The sequence below is a fragment of the Haliotis cracherodii genome, unplaced genomic scaffold (assembly GCF_022045235.1).
Source record: "Haliotis cracherodii isolate W230 unplaced genomic scaffold, xgHalCrac1.p SCAF_15, whole genome shotgun sequence".
Lineage (NCBI taxonomy): Eukaryota > Metazoa > Mollusca > Gastropoda > Lepetellida > Haliotidae > Haliotis > Haliotis cracherodii.
This window is the reverse complement of record NW_027266270.1, coordinates 4,952,638-4,969,523: the sequence shown is the minus strand read 5'-3', so window position 1 is coordinate 4,969,523 and position 16,886 is coordinate 4,952,638. Positions and strand designations below refer to the sequence as shown.

Below are 16,886 nucleotides of genomic sequence, written 5' to 3'. Positions count from 1 at the left end.
TTACTGGTAGAAAGAAACTATTGTTTAGATGTCTACATGAAATCCCTTAATTCATATATTCCAGAACTGATCAATTCCGCTTAACATGTCAGTTTTGTAACCACCTAAGAATTTGCATAAATTTTGCATACCGTATTCGATGTAATAAGTGCCCAGGGCGCTCTCAAAATTAGAAATAGGGGGCTCTTATTTTATAAAATATTGGTGAAAAAATAAAATGAGTTGAAAGATCGTAAACGTTGTAGTTTATGCTGATAGCCTGAAATGATACAAAAGAAAAGTATGTGCGTATCATACACGACAGATATATTTTTCCAGAATTTAATTGCCCATAATTAAGGGTGCATATAACACACGAGTGCATATTATACACAAATAAATAAGTCTTGTGTACATTGATTAATTGGAAGGGGTGCTAATTGGGATTGCTCACGAGCCAATATTAGCAAATATTGTCGTGGGCACTTATTAGCAGAAATAATCAAGATAATTGTGTTATGGCTTCGCTGTTCAAACCCACTATGTTCTAATATTGAAATTCAAATTTTCAATAAGGCACACACAAAAACTCAAAATATAACAGAAAATGATTATTTCCTAATCAGAGACATCGAACAGCAAAAAAAGACAAACTAGTCATTGCTGGAATAAACTAAAACAACATTAATGATCTTAGATTAAAAGCCAATTTCAATTAAAAAGTCTTTTAATTCAATAGCTGTGTGTCTGAGAACAATCCCTTCGGCCCAAAGGCAAGATAAAAGGCCTACAGCTAACAGACCCCGTCCTCTCTCGAGTATTCTGAAGAACATCATGGAACCCACAGGACCAGAACCACATCAGAATTAGAGCTCCATTAACGTTGCTCTCCCTAACCATCAACATTGAGGCTTCCTCTCCCAGGCTTCAGCGTGTCTGGCTAGCCAGACCTCAGACTGTCAGCACCAATAACAGTGGAGTCTCTAAACCGTGACTTGTCTTTCCTCAGCAGCCTAAGTCACAACACTGTAAACCTCATTTCACTGGTCCTCAGTGTTTGTACCTAGTCCTGTTTGAACAGGACAAACATGTTTCTTTTGCTTACATTTTCTATCAGTCTTGTTGAGTTCCAGTTTTAGAAAAATTGAAGCACTGCGAACTGGTCAGAATTACAGCCCTCAAACGGTACTTGTCTGCGATGACAACCAGCATTGAATGCTTCCCTGTCCTCAATAAAAGTCTCAGACTAGCATGAATTTAGAAAGCTGTCATAAGTGAGACTAGTAAATATCTAGACGGACATGTTTTAACCCCAATCTAGTTATTTTGCAAACTGAGCTGCAGACGAGTTGGTTATGACCAAGGTGTCTACCCCTGCACAGCTAAGATAAATTTCTCGAACCTGAAGGGCCCACTTGAGGCCAAGCCAACCAGTCCATGTTTTACCCCTTAATGTGCAAGGCAGGATCAGAACAAGTAGCATATTTTAACGTCGTTTGGAGTGAGTGAGTGAGTGAGTGAGTATAGTTTTACGCCACTTTTAGCAATATTCCAGCAATATCATGGAGGAGGACACCAGAAAAGGGTTTCACACATTGTACCCATGTCAGGAATCGAACCTGGCTCTTCAGCGTGACGAGCGAAAGCCTTAACCACAAGGCTAACCAACTGCCCCAACGTCTTTTGGAATAATGAGCATGGAAATCACTCCATCAAGCCAGATGCTCTATCCACTAGACGACGTCGGTATTCCCACTGTATGTGTTGCCAGGCAGGATGAGGCCTGAAGGTTCAGACTGTTGGTGGTTCTAAGACCCGGCCTGCGAAGGCCTCCAGTACAAACACAGAGGGTCATGCTGGTCACCGCTTTATATTGATTAATGATCTGTGCTCTAATTTGCAGAGAAACACTTGCAAATGTGGGCTTACAAAGGCTTTCAGGCCGGCTCTGGCAAATAAGAATGTCACCGTCACCTCGGACTCAGGGATAGGGGTGGATAATTCTGTTGGATGAATCTTAGAACCTTTAAATCACAGAGGCTGGATGTACACAATACAGAAACGGGGATAGCATTGTGTACAGATTTCTGTATGAACTGGTGGTTTGGGTCCATGTCAAATATGTGGAAAACAATAGTGTTTGGCTTTGTCACATGTCCGTGGTGAATAATGGTACTGGGGAATATCACATGTATATCTGGATAATAATAGTGTTAAGCTAAGCACCATTTATATTGAGGGAATAAAAGTGTTAAGCTATGCATAATTTATATGTGGGGAATAATAGTACTGATCATATCACATGTTTATGTGGGAAATAATAGTACTGATCATATCACATGTTTATGTGGGGAATAATAGTACTGACCATATCACATGTTTATGTGGGAAATAATAGTACTGACCATATCACATGTTTATGTGGGGAATAATAGTACTATCCATATCACATGTTTATGTGGGGAATATTAGTACTGACCATATCACATGTTTATGTGGGCAATAATAGTACTGACCATATCACATGTTTTTATTTGTGGAATAATAGTACTGAGCATATCACATGTTTATGTGGGCAATAATAGTACTGACCATATCACATGTATATGTGGGGAATAATAGTACTATCCATATCACATGTTTATGTGGGGAATAATAGTACTATCCATATCACATGTATATGTGGGGAATAATAGTACTGACCACATCACATGTATATGTGGGGAATAATAGTACTGACCATATCACATGAAAATGTGGGGAATAATAGTACTGACCATATCACATGTTTATGTGGGCAATAATAGTACTGACCATATCACATGTTTATCTGGGGAATAATAGTACTTACCATACCACATGCATAAGTGGAGAATAATTATTATTGGGCCATACCACATGTATATGTGGGGAATAGTCATTATTGGGCTATATCACATGTATATGTAGAGAATAGTTATAATTGGGCCATACCACACGTATAGGTCGGGAATAGTCATTATTGGACCATACAACATGTATATGTGGGGAATAATTATTATTGGGACATACCACATGTATAAGTGGGGAATAATTTTTATTGGGCCATACCACAAGTATACGTGGGGAATAATTATTATCGGACCATACCACATGTATATGTGGGGAATAATTATTATCGGACCATACCACATGTATATGTGGGGAATAATTATTATTGGACCAAAGAACATGTATCAGTGGGGAATAATGTGAATGAGTGAGTGAGTTGGGTTTAACGCCGCTTTTAACAGTATTCCAGTTCTATCAAGGCGTGTCAGCTTTATGTGGGAGGAAAGCCCGAAGTTATGCAGGTCTCCGACGTTTACCACTTCAGTGAAACCCACGGGTATGGTGCTGACAAACCTAGAAACATAATCGGGGTGAACCGGGATTCGAACCCACAATCATAGGTTTCTGGCGTGCCTTAGGGACGCAACTCTGCACAGTGAATCGCAGCGCCTTAGACGACTGAGCCACCCGTGCCCCCGTGGGGAATAATGATTATGGTGTTGGGCCATGTTAATATCATACTGTAACCACCCGATCCAACTTAAATATTGATCCCTGTCTGGTTCTAAAACATTTACTGTGGCCATACTTCTGTTATGGGTAACTATTTCATAAAGATTGGTGGAACATGACCTGACCCAGATAAATCCATCAAGTGTTTGGAAACATCTCAATCTTGTCCCTTTGTTCCACAGAGAAACGGTCAATCACACAGCCCAGCATCAACCACTACCATCCTGCCACACCAATTCCAGCATACAAAGACTACCGAAATGAATAAACAAGACAAGCATATAAACAGAGGCCACACATATTCTGTATCAATATATCTGACAGCCAGTGTGTCTAAAATCCCTTTCAATGCCAATCAAGAGAAATATCTCATTCGGCACGTAAGCCAGTAATTCCACCAGGTCACAATCTTATTCACGTTACCAAGAAATCAGTCGTCAAGGTTTTTACAAGGATTCCATCGTTTTGTCTCGTTTGATGTCAAGTATCGACAGCCTCACCCTACTCGGTGCCTGATCAATATATTCTATCATCCGAAACACAAGTTAATGCTCCTGAAGACTCGAGTTGCTAGATGAAGCCTCGTTGGATGCAGCTGCTTGTGTTAGTGCTGACCAAAATGTCCAGGCGCCATAGTGTTAAGCAAACATCTGCCCCTAAATAACAATTCTAGATACTGTAAATACTGCAGAGTCATCATTTCTGGGGCTTGTTGTAAGTAATGTCAGCAAACATATTAAAAGTCCATTTGTTCACAGACATTTCTCGGGAGTCCCAATTACTGTCAACAGTTGTCCTGTTTTTCGGCACCTATGGAACTGTGAAAGTGCCAGCAGACACATTCCAGTTACATTTTTCATCATTATTCATCATAAAATCTGGTTGCTGTCCAGCTGCAGGGTCGTACATTCATTTTGAGGTCACAAATAGAGGGTGATCACTGATTTTGCTGGAGACAAAAGACATTAGGTTATTTCCATGATTCCACCAACTTTTGATAAGACATTCTTCATAAGCACTACAACTTGTAGTACAAGAAAACATCTTGTCATCAGTCAATGTCAGGGTTAGAAATTGGCACTAGTCCTATAGTCCTTGCCAAACTGCCAAATGGTAAAGGTATCATAAGGACTAGTAGAAATTAGCCCTTTTTAAGGGTTTTGCTATATGTTAGCATTATAAGGACTAGTGGATGAAAATTGTTAGTTTCTAACCCTGAATTATGTCCTTGATAATGCACCAATCTGGACCCTTGGTCCCCACTAAGGGCATTTTTACTACCGCAACAGTATTGCGATAATTAAAACAAACTTAGGTACAACTACCATCCACAAAGTATATTTTCTCACGATATTGGCCAAAATGACAAAGACTAACACATCCGCACCGACCCTGATTCAACAACAGATAGCTTGGAAAGAAGTCCTCTTTCTGTCTGATAACCATGTGATTCGCGTAGCAGGGTATATTTTTGGTAAAGTTAAGAAATATGTTTTTAGAAATATTAATGCCTTTTGATACTATTGATAATGTAGCCAAGCACCGACGAAAACATTTGATATTAAACTTGTAATCGATGCATGGCCACTAGTGCTGTGGACAATATTCCAGCAACATCACAGACTCCACACATTGTACCTCCACAGCGATTTTGACATAAAAGGCTGTATGTAGGTCAATGACTTGGACCCAAGAAATGTCAGTGGCAAAAGTTAATAAGTCAAATAAACAAAATTGGCGGATGCAGTAAAATTACAAAATTAAATCAATACTTTTAAGAAAAAAAAGGGCATAGCTCCCACGCAACCAGTTACCTGCCAGGTCTGGGAGCAATCTCATTAAAATCAGATCTTAGTTCGCGCTACCGCTAAACAAAGATCTGAGGACATCCCATTACAGGTCACGTCAGACCGACCTTGCACGAACTTTGAACGACCAATGGAATGACCAATCAGAAGGCAGCTTTCTCGTGCTTTATGGCACTAATTTCAAACTGGCGACTACGCTTCGAAAAACATATTTTGACAAATTCTCTATTACAAATTTGAAACCTGAACAAAAGAACATTCTGGAATGGCTAATAGATTGCCTAGATTGTATGGATTCAGTTGTTAAACCTGTAACTATCTTTTGGAATATCCCGTGTTAATGTTTTCGAGGTTGTCTGATTAGAAATCACATTCCGACTGTCACTTTCATGATCTGGTAAGTGACGCTCTGATTGGTCGGATGAAGGTCATTCTGACGTGACCCCTTATGGGATGTCTTCAGATCTTTGTTAAGCGGTAGCGAGAACTAAGGTCTGATTTTAATGAGATTGGGTCTGGGAGAATACTGCCATAAACTTCACCCCCCCGACACCCCTCGTTATAGTGCAAGTAATCGTGATAGAAAATGTATGATGTCCGAAAGCCTATGGTCCGACAAAAATGTTACAGTGTCATGCGCAATTATACAGGCATGATGCTGAAAACTCTGATTGAAAAAAGGACAATATGTGTACTGTACATTCTCAGAATGTCACGTAACTTTATACTGTAAGTAGGAATAATCCTTACTATTTACTTTTTAATCATGAAATTATGACACTTGTGACGCCTTGCTAATCATTTCTATCAGTCAAAGTCCAACAACTTAAACAAACCAAAATTTTATCGGTCTATTACCGGTGACCAACAGCCATCTGAAACCTTGATATGTGGGAATCAAATTCAGGCCTCCGGCAAGACAAGCAAGCACTTTTACCACTGGGCTATCCTGAAGAATACACCTGCACAGGTCATATCAGAGCAGGACAGACAAGAGTGTCATTATTCCTTGTATCTTACTTATGACACGTTGGTAAATAGAACTTGGAAATCACGATCGGGGAACAGTATTCTTTCAAATTTAACAAAATTAGTTTGCAGTTTAAACATCATGTATTTACAACAAGAACAACATGTTCTGTTTGAGAAACCCACTTCAAATGTTCCATATGAGTTGACTGGCTATGGAAGTGACTGAATTACCATGGTTACACAACTCAGATGATTTTATTACCACCTGATCTGACTCCCTAATTAACTTTGTAGCATATGAACATGATGAATAATTAACAAAAAATTCCCTAAGTAAAAAAAAACCCAGCTGAATTCTACCCCAAACATTGCATGTCTATTGTGCAACAAGAATGGAAATCTCTTTGTATTGGTCCTCTTGTGGCACCAATGATAATGGTAAAACATTGATCGTGGCACCGATGATAATGGTAAAACATTGATCATGGCACCGATGATAATGGTAAAAACATTGATTGGAAACTAATAGGAGTATATACAGGGCTGAATAAAGTCCTGACGGAGCATTTTGTGCCATGATAGCATTGATATGCTTATCTTGAGGTTTGGGAGTAATTACCTATTAAAAGTTTGGGAAACCAACATCCACAAACAATCTGTATCAACCAGGAAATGATGATATCTTCCAGGATGGATTGACTTCATTTGTCCTCTGGCCCATGGCCAGGAGTAATAGCAAAGTCACATTGCTATAGGCCTCGCCATAAGCAGCGAAAATAATGGAGTGAGAGAGTGAGTTGGGTTTAACGCCACTTTTAACAGTATTCCAGTTTTATCACGGCATGTCAGCTTAATGGAGGAATGCCCGAAGTGATGCAGGTCTCAGACGTTTACCACTTTAGTGAAACCCACGAGCACGGGTAAGGTGCTGACAAACCTAGGAACATAATTGGGGCGAACCGAGATTCGAACCCACAATCATAGGTTTCTGGCGTGCCCAAGGGACGCAACTCTGCACAGGGAATCGCGGCACCTTAGACAACTGGGCCACCCGTGCCCCCAACAAAAGCAATGGAACACTGGTTGTAATGCTCTGTGAGAATTGCTGAAAATAATTTCACCTATATCCATACCCTTGTGGTAATATAAAAAAATCAATGTCTATCAATGAAATGATTAAGTCGACACAATTTATGGATAACAACATCTTTAATATACCATCATAGCGATGTTTCTGTAGAGATCCTTATACCGTTGTCAAGCAAGACAGTCTTCACAACGGCATAAGGATCTATACTGAAACATTGCCACAATAGTTTATTCAAGAAGTTGTTTACCATAAATTCCATTCTAAGAAATGCTGACTGGACAAATCAATGAAATGATTGTTCAGCAGAATTTCTGTTGTTTTGTTCATAAATCATTACTTTAACATTACTTCACCAAGTTGATCCACATATATGGCATCATGGCTGACCTTGTGAGACGACAGTTGTTTACTACAGAATCATAATGGAATACGTCATACTCAGGCTTAGGCTAACACTTCGTCTGTCCAATAAAACATTTTCAGATTCATTCAGCTAAATTATTGTTCAGTAATACATAATAGAAAGGACCTGTGAAGATCCGGGGTAGAATAGGTCTTTAATAACCCATGCCTGCCGTGAAGATCTGGGGTAGAATGGGTCTTCAGCAACCCATGCTTGCCTTATAAGGCGACTGTGCTTGTCAAAAGAGGCAACTAATGGGATCGGGTGGTCAGGCTCACTGACTTGCTTAATGCATGTCATCATATCCAAAATGTGTGGATCAATGCTCATTATATCAATAACTGGATTGTCTGATCCAGACTCAAATATTTACAGACCACCGTTGTATAACTTGAGTATTGCTGGGTGTGGTGCTGAATAACAAACAAACAAACAAACAAACAAACAAACTATTGTGGTTTTCATTTTCCTCAGACTCTGTATGTAATTGGGGTGGGTAAACAGTGTTAGAAATTGGCACTAGTCCTGTAGTCCTTGTAAAACTGCCCCAACAGCTAAGGTATCATAAGGACAAGTAGAAATTATGTTATCATTATAAGGACTAATGGACCAAAAATGTTAGTTTCTACTGCTGCAGGTCAGAGTCTAGTATATTTTCTTAAGGGCCAGTTAAATTAAATAAATGGTGGTCCAGAGGTTGCTTGTACTCTAAGCAAAACCAGTACCTGTCTTGTAGGGCTGGGACGGGCAACTCGGGTACCCTGGTCGGGTGGGTACTGAGTAGGACCCGGGTACCCACAGGACAGTTTGAGACATCTCCTGAGACCTAGAGTGGGTATCCGGGTAGGGTAGGGTAAGAGGGGGGCGGGTACCCGGGTAGTAAATTTGGACTCGTCCCAGCTCTACTGTCTTGACTGGCTTCTCATGCTAATTGCTCATGCTAATTGCTCTCCTGAGACCTAGAGTGGGTATCCGGGTAGGGTAGGGTAAGAGGGGGGCGGGTACCCGGGTAGTCAATTTGGACTCGTCCCAGCTCTACTGTCTTGACTGGCTTCTCATGCTAATTGTGCCCTCACTTGTATGTAACATCTAATTTCAGTGTGAGGTACTGGTGTTATCTGGGAAAAGGAGAAAAGTTGACCTGTTGCAAACAAATAAACCTCTGAAGTTAACCAACATTACCTTGTTTTTATTTCTGCCATTTGGTAAACATTGAGCTTCAAGAATTAGAATAAAGTATTGTCATCTAATGTTAAACCCTTTTGGGCAGCACCAAAGTGTCTAGTAGAGATCTAACAGAACCAGGAGATATTTTATTGTGCTGGTCCTTTGGACCACTGACAGATATTGTCAGTGTGAGACATTGCTCCTGTGCCCATGCAGCTAATACCCTTGCAGGCTCTGTATTACACCTGGAAATACTAGAAGTGTAACGTCATATCACGCTATCGAACCATTGCTTTTGGTTTGGTTGGTTTGTTGTTCAACGCCGCACTCAGCAATATTCCAGCTATATGACGGCGGTCTGTAAATAATCGAGTCTGGATGAGGCAATCCAGTGGTTGATATCATGAGCATCAACCAACGCAATTGGGATTGATGGCCATGCATCAACCAAGTCAGCGAGCCTGACACCCCGATCCCGTTAGTCGCCTTTTACAACAAGCATAGTCACCTTTTACGGCAAGCGTGGGTTGCTGAAGACCTATTCTTCCCCGGAATCTTCACGGGCTTGAACCATTGCAATTGTTTGACCTAATTGTTTGAGAGGAATTAAAAAGTACCAATAGTATCAGTGACAGTATGCATAACAATCCATAGTTTCAATAATGGCAATGAGTTATAAATACAACATATTTTGTGTGAATTTCAAACATGCCTGTGTTAGCAACGATTATAACTACTTATTTAGATTAGAGTTACTTCCCTTTGGTATAAGTAGTGACAAGCTCCTTCCCAGCGTGTGACACCTTCGTTAAACTCTCAGTAGCATCGCTGCCACCAGTGTTGTTGCGGCCATTACAAGAATCTTGAAATTTGGCCTCTAGCCCCAAACATATTAACTTTCATACTTTTGTTTATATCTTTGGAAAGTCATCATATTTCATTTTGAAAAGGTTTACGACGGATTATGTTTTCCAGATGAATTAGCTTTGTTGTTTGTATAATCAGATTTGTTCGAGATTTCAGAGTAACGGAAAATCAACCAACTTCTCCCTTACATTCTTCCTATATCAATGACATGATAGTTTTAATGATAGAAGTTCAAATGACAAGTGACAAACAAAGAAAGTAATTTAGCAGGGGTAAGTGTATTCGGCGTTGTGACAGACGTCACTTGTTTGTAAACATAATGGTCATTCAGTTGCGAGTTCAACTCCAAGCATGGTTTTGGTCACCTATCACAGTGGGGAGTTTTGACTGGTGGCAGTGACAGTATAGAGAGCTCCGCAAACGGGCTATCGCTGTGAGTAGTGAAAGGGAAAATGGCCGTCTTTGAAATGGTCAGCAACACTTGTATTCATTTCTATTACATTGAAAAATATAATTAACAAGCCATATAGTGGGTCTACTTCTATGGAGTTGACAACTATCGCAATACTATTACAATAGCGTGGGTTACTATTGCAATACAATCGCAATAGGATCTCACTGACAGATCACTATGACTATCTTGTGTGCAACTAACATGATGACATAAGCCTGAGTCAGGCCTGACACTACAGAAAACATAGGGAAGTGATTCTATGATGCAACAGGAAAAGTGTTGAACATTAACGGCTGAATTAATTGTCCTTGTCACAAAATTGTTTAACAGATAATAATTCAGGGACAGATTCTTGACAAATATTCAGGGATTTATCGAAACTTTCTCAGATGACGATCTTTGGCCCAATATCTACAGCAAATGTCATTAAAAACTACCAAATTGAAAATAAAAAAATTCCCAATTCATGTTAATATAGTTTTCTTACCCATAAGGGAAGTTGGATGGTAGAGCTGAGTAGCGCCTGGTATCTTGAGATATGATTTGTATACAGTTACTACTGGTATCACGATACACCCAACAAGTGGAAAGAAATGATGACTTCCCTGAAATACAGCTCTAAAACCTCTTTATACGTTTATTTATTGTTATCTCAAAAAGTTTAAGAAAGAAAACCACAAGAACAAAACAGTTTTTATGATAGGATTGCTATTAACTCTTTCAACACCAGGGTGGGTAGTCTGTCTTACAGACCCTGATACAAATATATATCAAATACAGCCCATGCAAGTCTATAATGTTTGGCAAATCTAGATTACTGCAGTATCATGAAGAGAGTCACTGGGCTCCCTTTTATTCTATTTTTATTAAGATAACTGAACAACTCTCTTTTCTGTATGATATGTTCATTTCAGAGACTAGATGTCAGTCTACAGGGTGGGTAGCCTAGTGCTTAAAGCGTTCGCTTGTCATGCCGAAGATCCGGGTTCGATTCCCGATTCTTTCTGATATGCCAGCAATTTCAAGCCCCGTTGAAGCTGAAAAGTGGACCCGCAACTGACCAGGGCCCCGTTCCACAGAGCAATCTTAGCGCTACGACTGTCGTAAGTCTATGTAAGTCGTAAATATGGGAGTTATGATCATCTTAGCGCTACGATCGCTTTGAGGCACGGGCCCAGACAACAACATTGCATACGTTGTCTGTGAAATGACTTTGATCTTGACATTGTGAATAATTAATCAAGATAACAACTAATGTCTGTAACGAGCTTTTTATGACTAACATCCTGTTTGAGTACCATAAACCACCTGCTGCCCTCAGAGATTAGTGATTACATCACAAATACTCAGCCAGGGATTAATCCCCTGAGTAGACAAGTGAGGGCATCTTCAATGGTGTGACTAATTCTTGGCGAAGGCTACGGACACAGTGATCAAACGAATGAGCAGACAGAAAAGCACCATAATGAGATTAAAAAATAAGAGTCCTGATTGTAAAAATTGTGCTCTATGACAAAACTGGTAAACCTGTTTTAACCCCAGTGCGCATGGTTTCGTTTGGATGATGGTTAGGCCATCATTTTTAATTGTCTGTTTTACACTATTTTCCATTTTTTTAAATTCAATTATATTCAAATGTTTGTGATTAAGCATGCTGTAAAGTATTAAAATCTGAAGGTCTCTATTCTTACCCTTTGCAATACTTCTGAATTTTGGAAAATAAGAACTTTAAATAATTTCAGTTTTGAACAAAATAACATTTTCTTTCCAAAATGTGCCTGCCAAGAGCATAGTTAGTCATAACACAGCACATCCTGCTGTACTCCATGAGTCCTGAGATGCATATATCTCTTGACAATTCAATCCCTGGTCACGTCATAAAATATGGCACTTGGTGTTATCCGGCCTGATGCTCGCCATTTTGGGGCTAAAACAAGGACTGGTCGGATCGGAGCCAGTGTACTGACAGAGCTCCAAATAACTTCTTGAGCAATTGAGTTTTTACTCGAAGGTTTCCATTTTACTACACTTTTCATTGGGTAACCAATATTTTTTCACTCATCTATTCATCACTCTATTGGGCTTTTGAGTAAGCATTTTGAGATTTAAAAAAAATGAAATAATGTTTTGGATGTATATAGCGGTGCTAAATATAGGCTTGACTCGGAAAGTAAATTAGCTTGTAAATGTGTTTCAGAAATTAGCTCCTTTGTACGCATGCTGAAAAAGCTTTATTGGGTATTTACGTGTGCTGTTTTTATACATTTGAGTTCTTCATTTAATGCATGAGTTTCTGTACACGAGTTAATTGAAAGTATTTGGGTTTTGAATATTTTGTGGGAGTATTTTATGTAAATATGCTGCTTATCTGTAGCTCTGACTATCTGAGTGGGGTATTCATGTTCAAGTTCATTCAAGAGTGGCACGGTATCTCAGTGGGCTAGCACTATAAAATCAGTATTAGCGTCTCAAATATGCAACAAAATAAAATTAATGTGTATATTATGACTGTTAGATAAAATGATTGTGTATCAGCCGTTTGTGAAATTCACTTACTGACAGTTACATGAGGAAAAGCTTGTGCGACCAACATAATAAGAGATGCCAATTGAAAAGCACACTGTACCTAGTCAATGTAAACAGTCACTGATTGGTGGTTAAAACATAGCGCTTTTCTTACAATGCTAGGTTCTGCAAACCAATAAGGCTTCCAGGCTAGAGCAGCATGTAGATGCAGATGGGTAAACTATTCACATAGTTTTAAATGATTTACAGGGATTGGTACACAACAAGTTAAAATACCGAAATGTCAAGAAACGGATGAGTAAATAAAATTGAATACCCTCTAAAAATTGTGAATACCCCATCAAATCAAACCCCTGGGTAAAATACCCAAATAACCAAAGGTTATCTTTAGCTCTGATCAAACCCTTCCTAAATCTGTACCAGCTAATTAGGTGTTTCACATAATGAGGGGGTTTATTGCCAAACACAGTACTCCTTGGACTCTGTACATGAGCTCAGAGGACACATGGTAATGCTGAGAGGCGTGATCAACCCTTGTGTTCAATGAAGCGTGCCATGCTACTCTCTTATATAACTATCTCTGACAGCATTAATCAGATAACAGACAGTGAATCTGGTCTCAGCCTACATGATAATTTTGTGTCACTTCTTTTGGATTCATTATTGATTGGTCTGTCGTCTTGAATGAATACACCCTATCATATCTATTGATTAAACAGCTGTGCACAACATCTCACAGGCATCTTGTAGACCACACATATAGTGTTGTGGACTGGTTACTGGTTACCAATCAACAAATTCATTCCCTCTAACCTCGATACAGTTTCTGAAATACAAGCATCCCCTCCCTCAAACGACATTCACTCTTATCCTAAGCCACCATCTTGCCAGTAAGAAATCCCAATTAAAAAATGAATGTTCAAAATATTGCTTTTCTGTTAGTTAATGACACTGTGAACAGCACTGCCACCATATGACAAAGCCCTGTAGATTATCGTTCCTGAACCAGACAATCCACTGATTGATATTATGAGCAACTATCCACAACATCAGGGTACAATGACGGTGGTCTGTAAATAATCAAGTCTGGACCAGACGATCCAGTGATTGATATTATGAGCAACTGTCCACAACATCAGGGTACAATGACGGCGGTCGGTAAATAATCAAGTCTGGACCAGACGATCCAGTGATTGACATCATGAGCTTCGATCTACACAATTGGGATACGATGACATGCACCAACCATGTCAACAGCCCTCACCACCCAATCCATTAAGTCGCCTCTTACGACTAGCATAGTTTGTTGGGGACCTGTTCTAACTAGGAATTGCCACAGGGGATATTTACAACATAATTCCCCGTCTCCAGCAATAACTGACCTGGTTCAGAGAAAGCAATCATTCAGAGTATCCCATAACTGGACACTATTACTTAAATCTGTGGATCATTTCAAGATACTGGTTCGTGCAATGTGACTTAACCTTTTGAGAACACAAATAATCCTGCCAGATTTTCAGGACTCATGAACTAGTCGTCGTATCTAACCCTGAAACTTGGGGAACAATGTCGACAGTGAAGAAGTCATCTTGTTTGAAGCTTCAATTCCTCCTAAACTGTCACTATGAAAGAATCACACATACCTGTGTCCATTGAGAGATGCAAGATGGAGAGGAGTACCGCCATTAGCGTCCACACAGTTCACATTTACTCCTTTGAAATTCCAGAGACTGAAAAAACAAATGTCACATAATTCCTCACAACCAATAAAAGAAAATACACTTGAGAGGCTCTGCATTTAATTTCATATAGAAACAAACGCGTTATCTTCCATGAAATCTAACCTGTATTCAGTGAAGTGGTGAAATCATTAACGTCTATTTGGGAAGGTTTGTATTTTCAGCATGAAGTCCCCTAAAACCTTTACGAAATGTTAAGTACACATGCCATAATGGCTATATGGCCAAGACACTTTTCAGCATCCTTGAAATCCCTTTACCATATATACAAGTAATATGTGATGATTATTATCCTCTAGAATTGATGCCGCTTATTTATGTACATTGTGATTCATTCAAAATGATGTTCATGTCATTGTATTTTGAATATATATAATAATTTCTCTATTTAGTTTGTTCATGTTAAAATGTGATCATGACTGCTGCAAAGTTTCCAGGTAACTAACTGTAAATAACGCTGCTCTGCCCGGAATAATAGGGGAGACAACTCCTTTTTATGATATTTTGAATTCTGGGTACAATACATCTTAACCACTATATGTACATGAGATAACAGGTAAGCCTACACAACACTGCACCACAGGTGTACAACACAATCAACACTTGAACCCAGCAGCTCAAAACAAACAAATATATTTTGCCAAGTCAATCTGAGTATCAAATGTTTCGATTACGTTCCCAGGTTTACAAGTGTTTATAACGGAACAGAAATTTTTAAAAATGAAACAATGCTAGAAACAACTTACTGCACGGAACAAAAACTTGTGCCAGTCAACATGGTCGCAACTTAATAATGAAAACATGGTGGGAGTTTCTGTTGCATATGTCACTAATTAAATCATGAGTCAAAATGTGCACTTTTCTGACAATGGTCATACATGTTCTAAGACAGAGGGGTCATACTATCTTGAGTTGATGACGGAACTTCATGCGACATTTAACATAATAATCAATATATGATGGGCACCTTGATAGTTTACATACACATATAATACTGTAAAAACATGACGTCTGAACATAAGGTCATTACAATAAGACAGTGGTGATCATATTATTAAAGGCAATCCAGTATTTCTTACATAAAAACTATTAGTTATTGCACAAATTAGACACTTTCAAAAAATTATCTAATTTCATGAAAATACAAATATATAGAGTGAGTGAGTGAGTATGGTTTTACGCCGCTTTCAGCAATATTCCAGCAATATCACGGCGGGGGGGACACCAGAAATGGGCTTCACACATTGTACCCATGTCGGGAATCGAACCCAGGTCTTCGGCGTGACGAGCGAACGCTTTAACCACTTAGCTTCCCGACCGCCCCCAAATATATAGAGACTAAGTATACTTGTACAACAGTGCATAACAATACTGGAATAAGGCCTAACTGCTTCAAGTATTTTCAATTGAAAGCAGATTTGGTCTGCTGTCATGTCTTTCATTTGACATGACAGCAGACCAAAAATATACATGAAGATCGATGCTGACATGGTTTTTGACAAAATAAAAAAACATTTATAGGAAAGATGACACAGGAGAGCCACTTTCATGGTCTTATCACTGTTTGGATGGTTTGGTTTGTTATTTAACGCCACACTCAGAAATATTCCAGCTATATGATGGCGGTCTGTCATTAATGGAGTCTGGACCAGACAATCCAGTGATTGATATCATGAGCATCGATCCACACAATTTGCATACAATGACACGCATCAGCCAAGTCAGCGGTCCTGAAGTCGCCTTACGACAAGCATAGTCGCCTTTTACGGGAAGCATGGGTTGCAGAAGACCTATTCTAACTAAATAAATGAAATAAGCGACTTCACTTCATCCTAACCCTCATTAAAATAGTAATGCTGTTTATTTCTTCGTAAACCTACATCACACCGGTACTGGTAACACAAACGTCATCTCATACGAGGTAACATCATCTTATAATTCTACACAGGTGCTTAAAACAAGAATTAGGTTAACAACGTAAAGTGTCATGCAGAGAGTATTATCCAAGTTGAGCTGTCACCTGGCAAGAGCGCTTGTAAGTGCGCTCCCTCCTGCAGATCGACGTACTCTGCTGGCGAGCAATCTTTCTATAACTGCAACATTTCCAGTTCTTGCCGCTTCCAGCAGTTCCTGCTCTTTCCCCATAGTATTTGATTAAAATATTCTGCAAACATTCACTGGAAGATCGTACATTGTTGATAAAATTTCTTTACTTCCTTCTCGCCATGCTTAGACAGACAGCGCCATCTACAATGTTATCATAGCAGCTGTAAAACCATCTTTGATTGGTTCACTTCACAACACTTCGACCAATAAAATTGCCTTTCGTACACGTGCA

The 16,886-nt window shown here is 39.3% G+C and overlaps 1 protein-coding gene across 6 annotated transcripts in view; it reads right to left on the bottom strand.

Annotated features, from left to right (window-relative positions):
• The window catches only part of LOC139462188 (ankyrin repeat and SAM domain-containing protein 1A-like), a 195,586-nt gene extending 178,801 nt beyond the window's left edge, over window positions 1-16,785 (bottom strand). For all 6 annotated transcript variants that reach the window (XM_071243744.1, XM_071243747.1, XM_071243743.1 and 3 more), the window contains exons 1-2: window positions 16,569-16,785; window positions 14,453-14,539 (exon numbers count right to left, since the gene is read on the bottom strand). In XM_071243744.1, the coding sequence (XP_071099845.1) occupies window positions 14,453-14,539; window positions 16,569-16,693 (212 nt within the window). In that variant the 5' untranslated portion in view covers window positions 16,694-16,785. The remainder of the gene's footprint in view (window positions 1-14,452; window positions 14,540-16,568) is intronic.
• Between the last annotated feature and the right edge of the window lie 101 nt (window positions 16,786-16,886).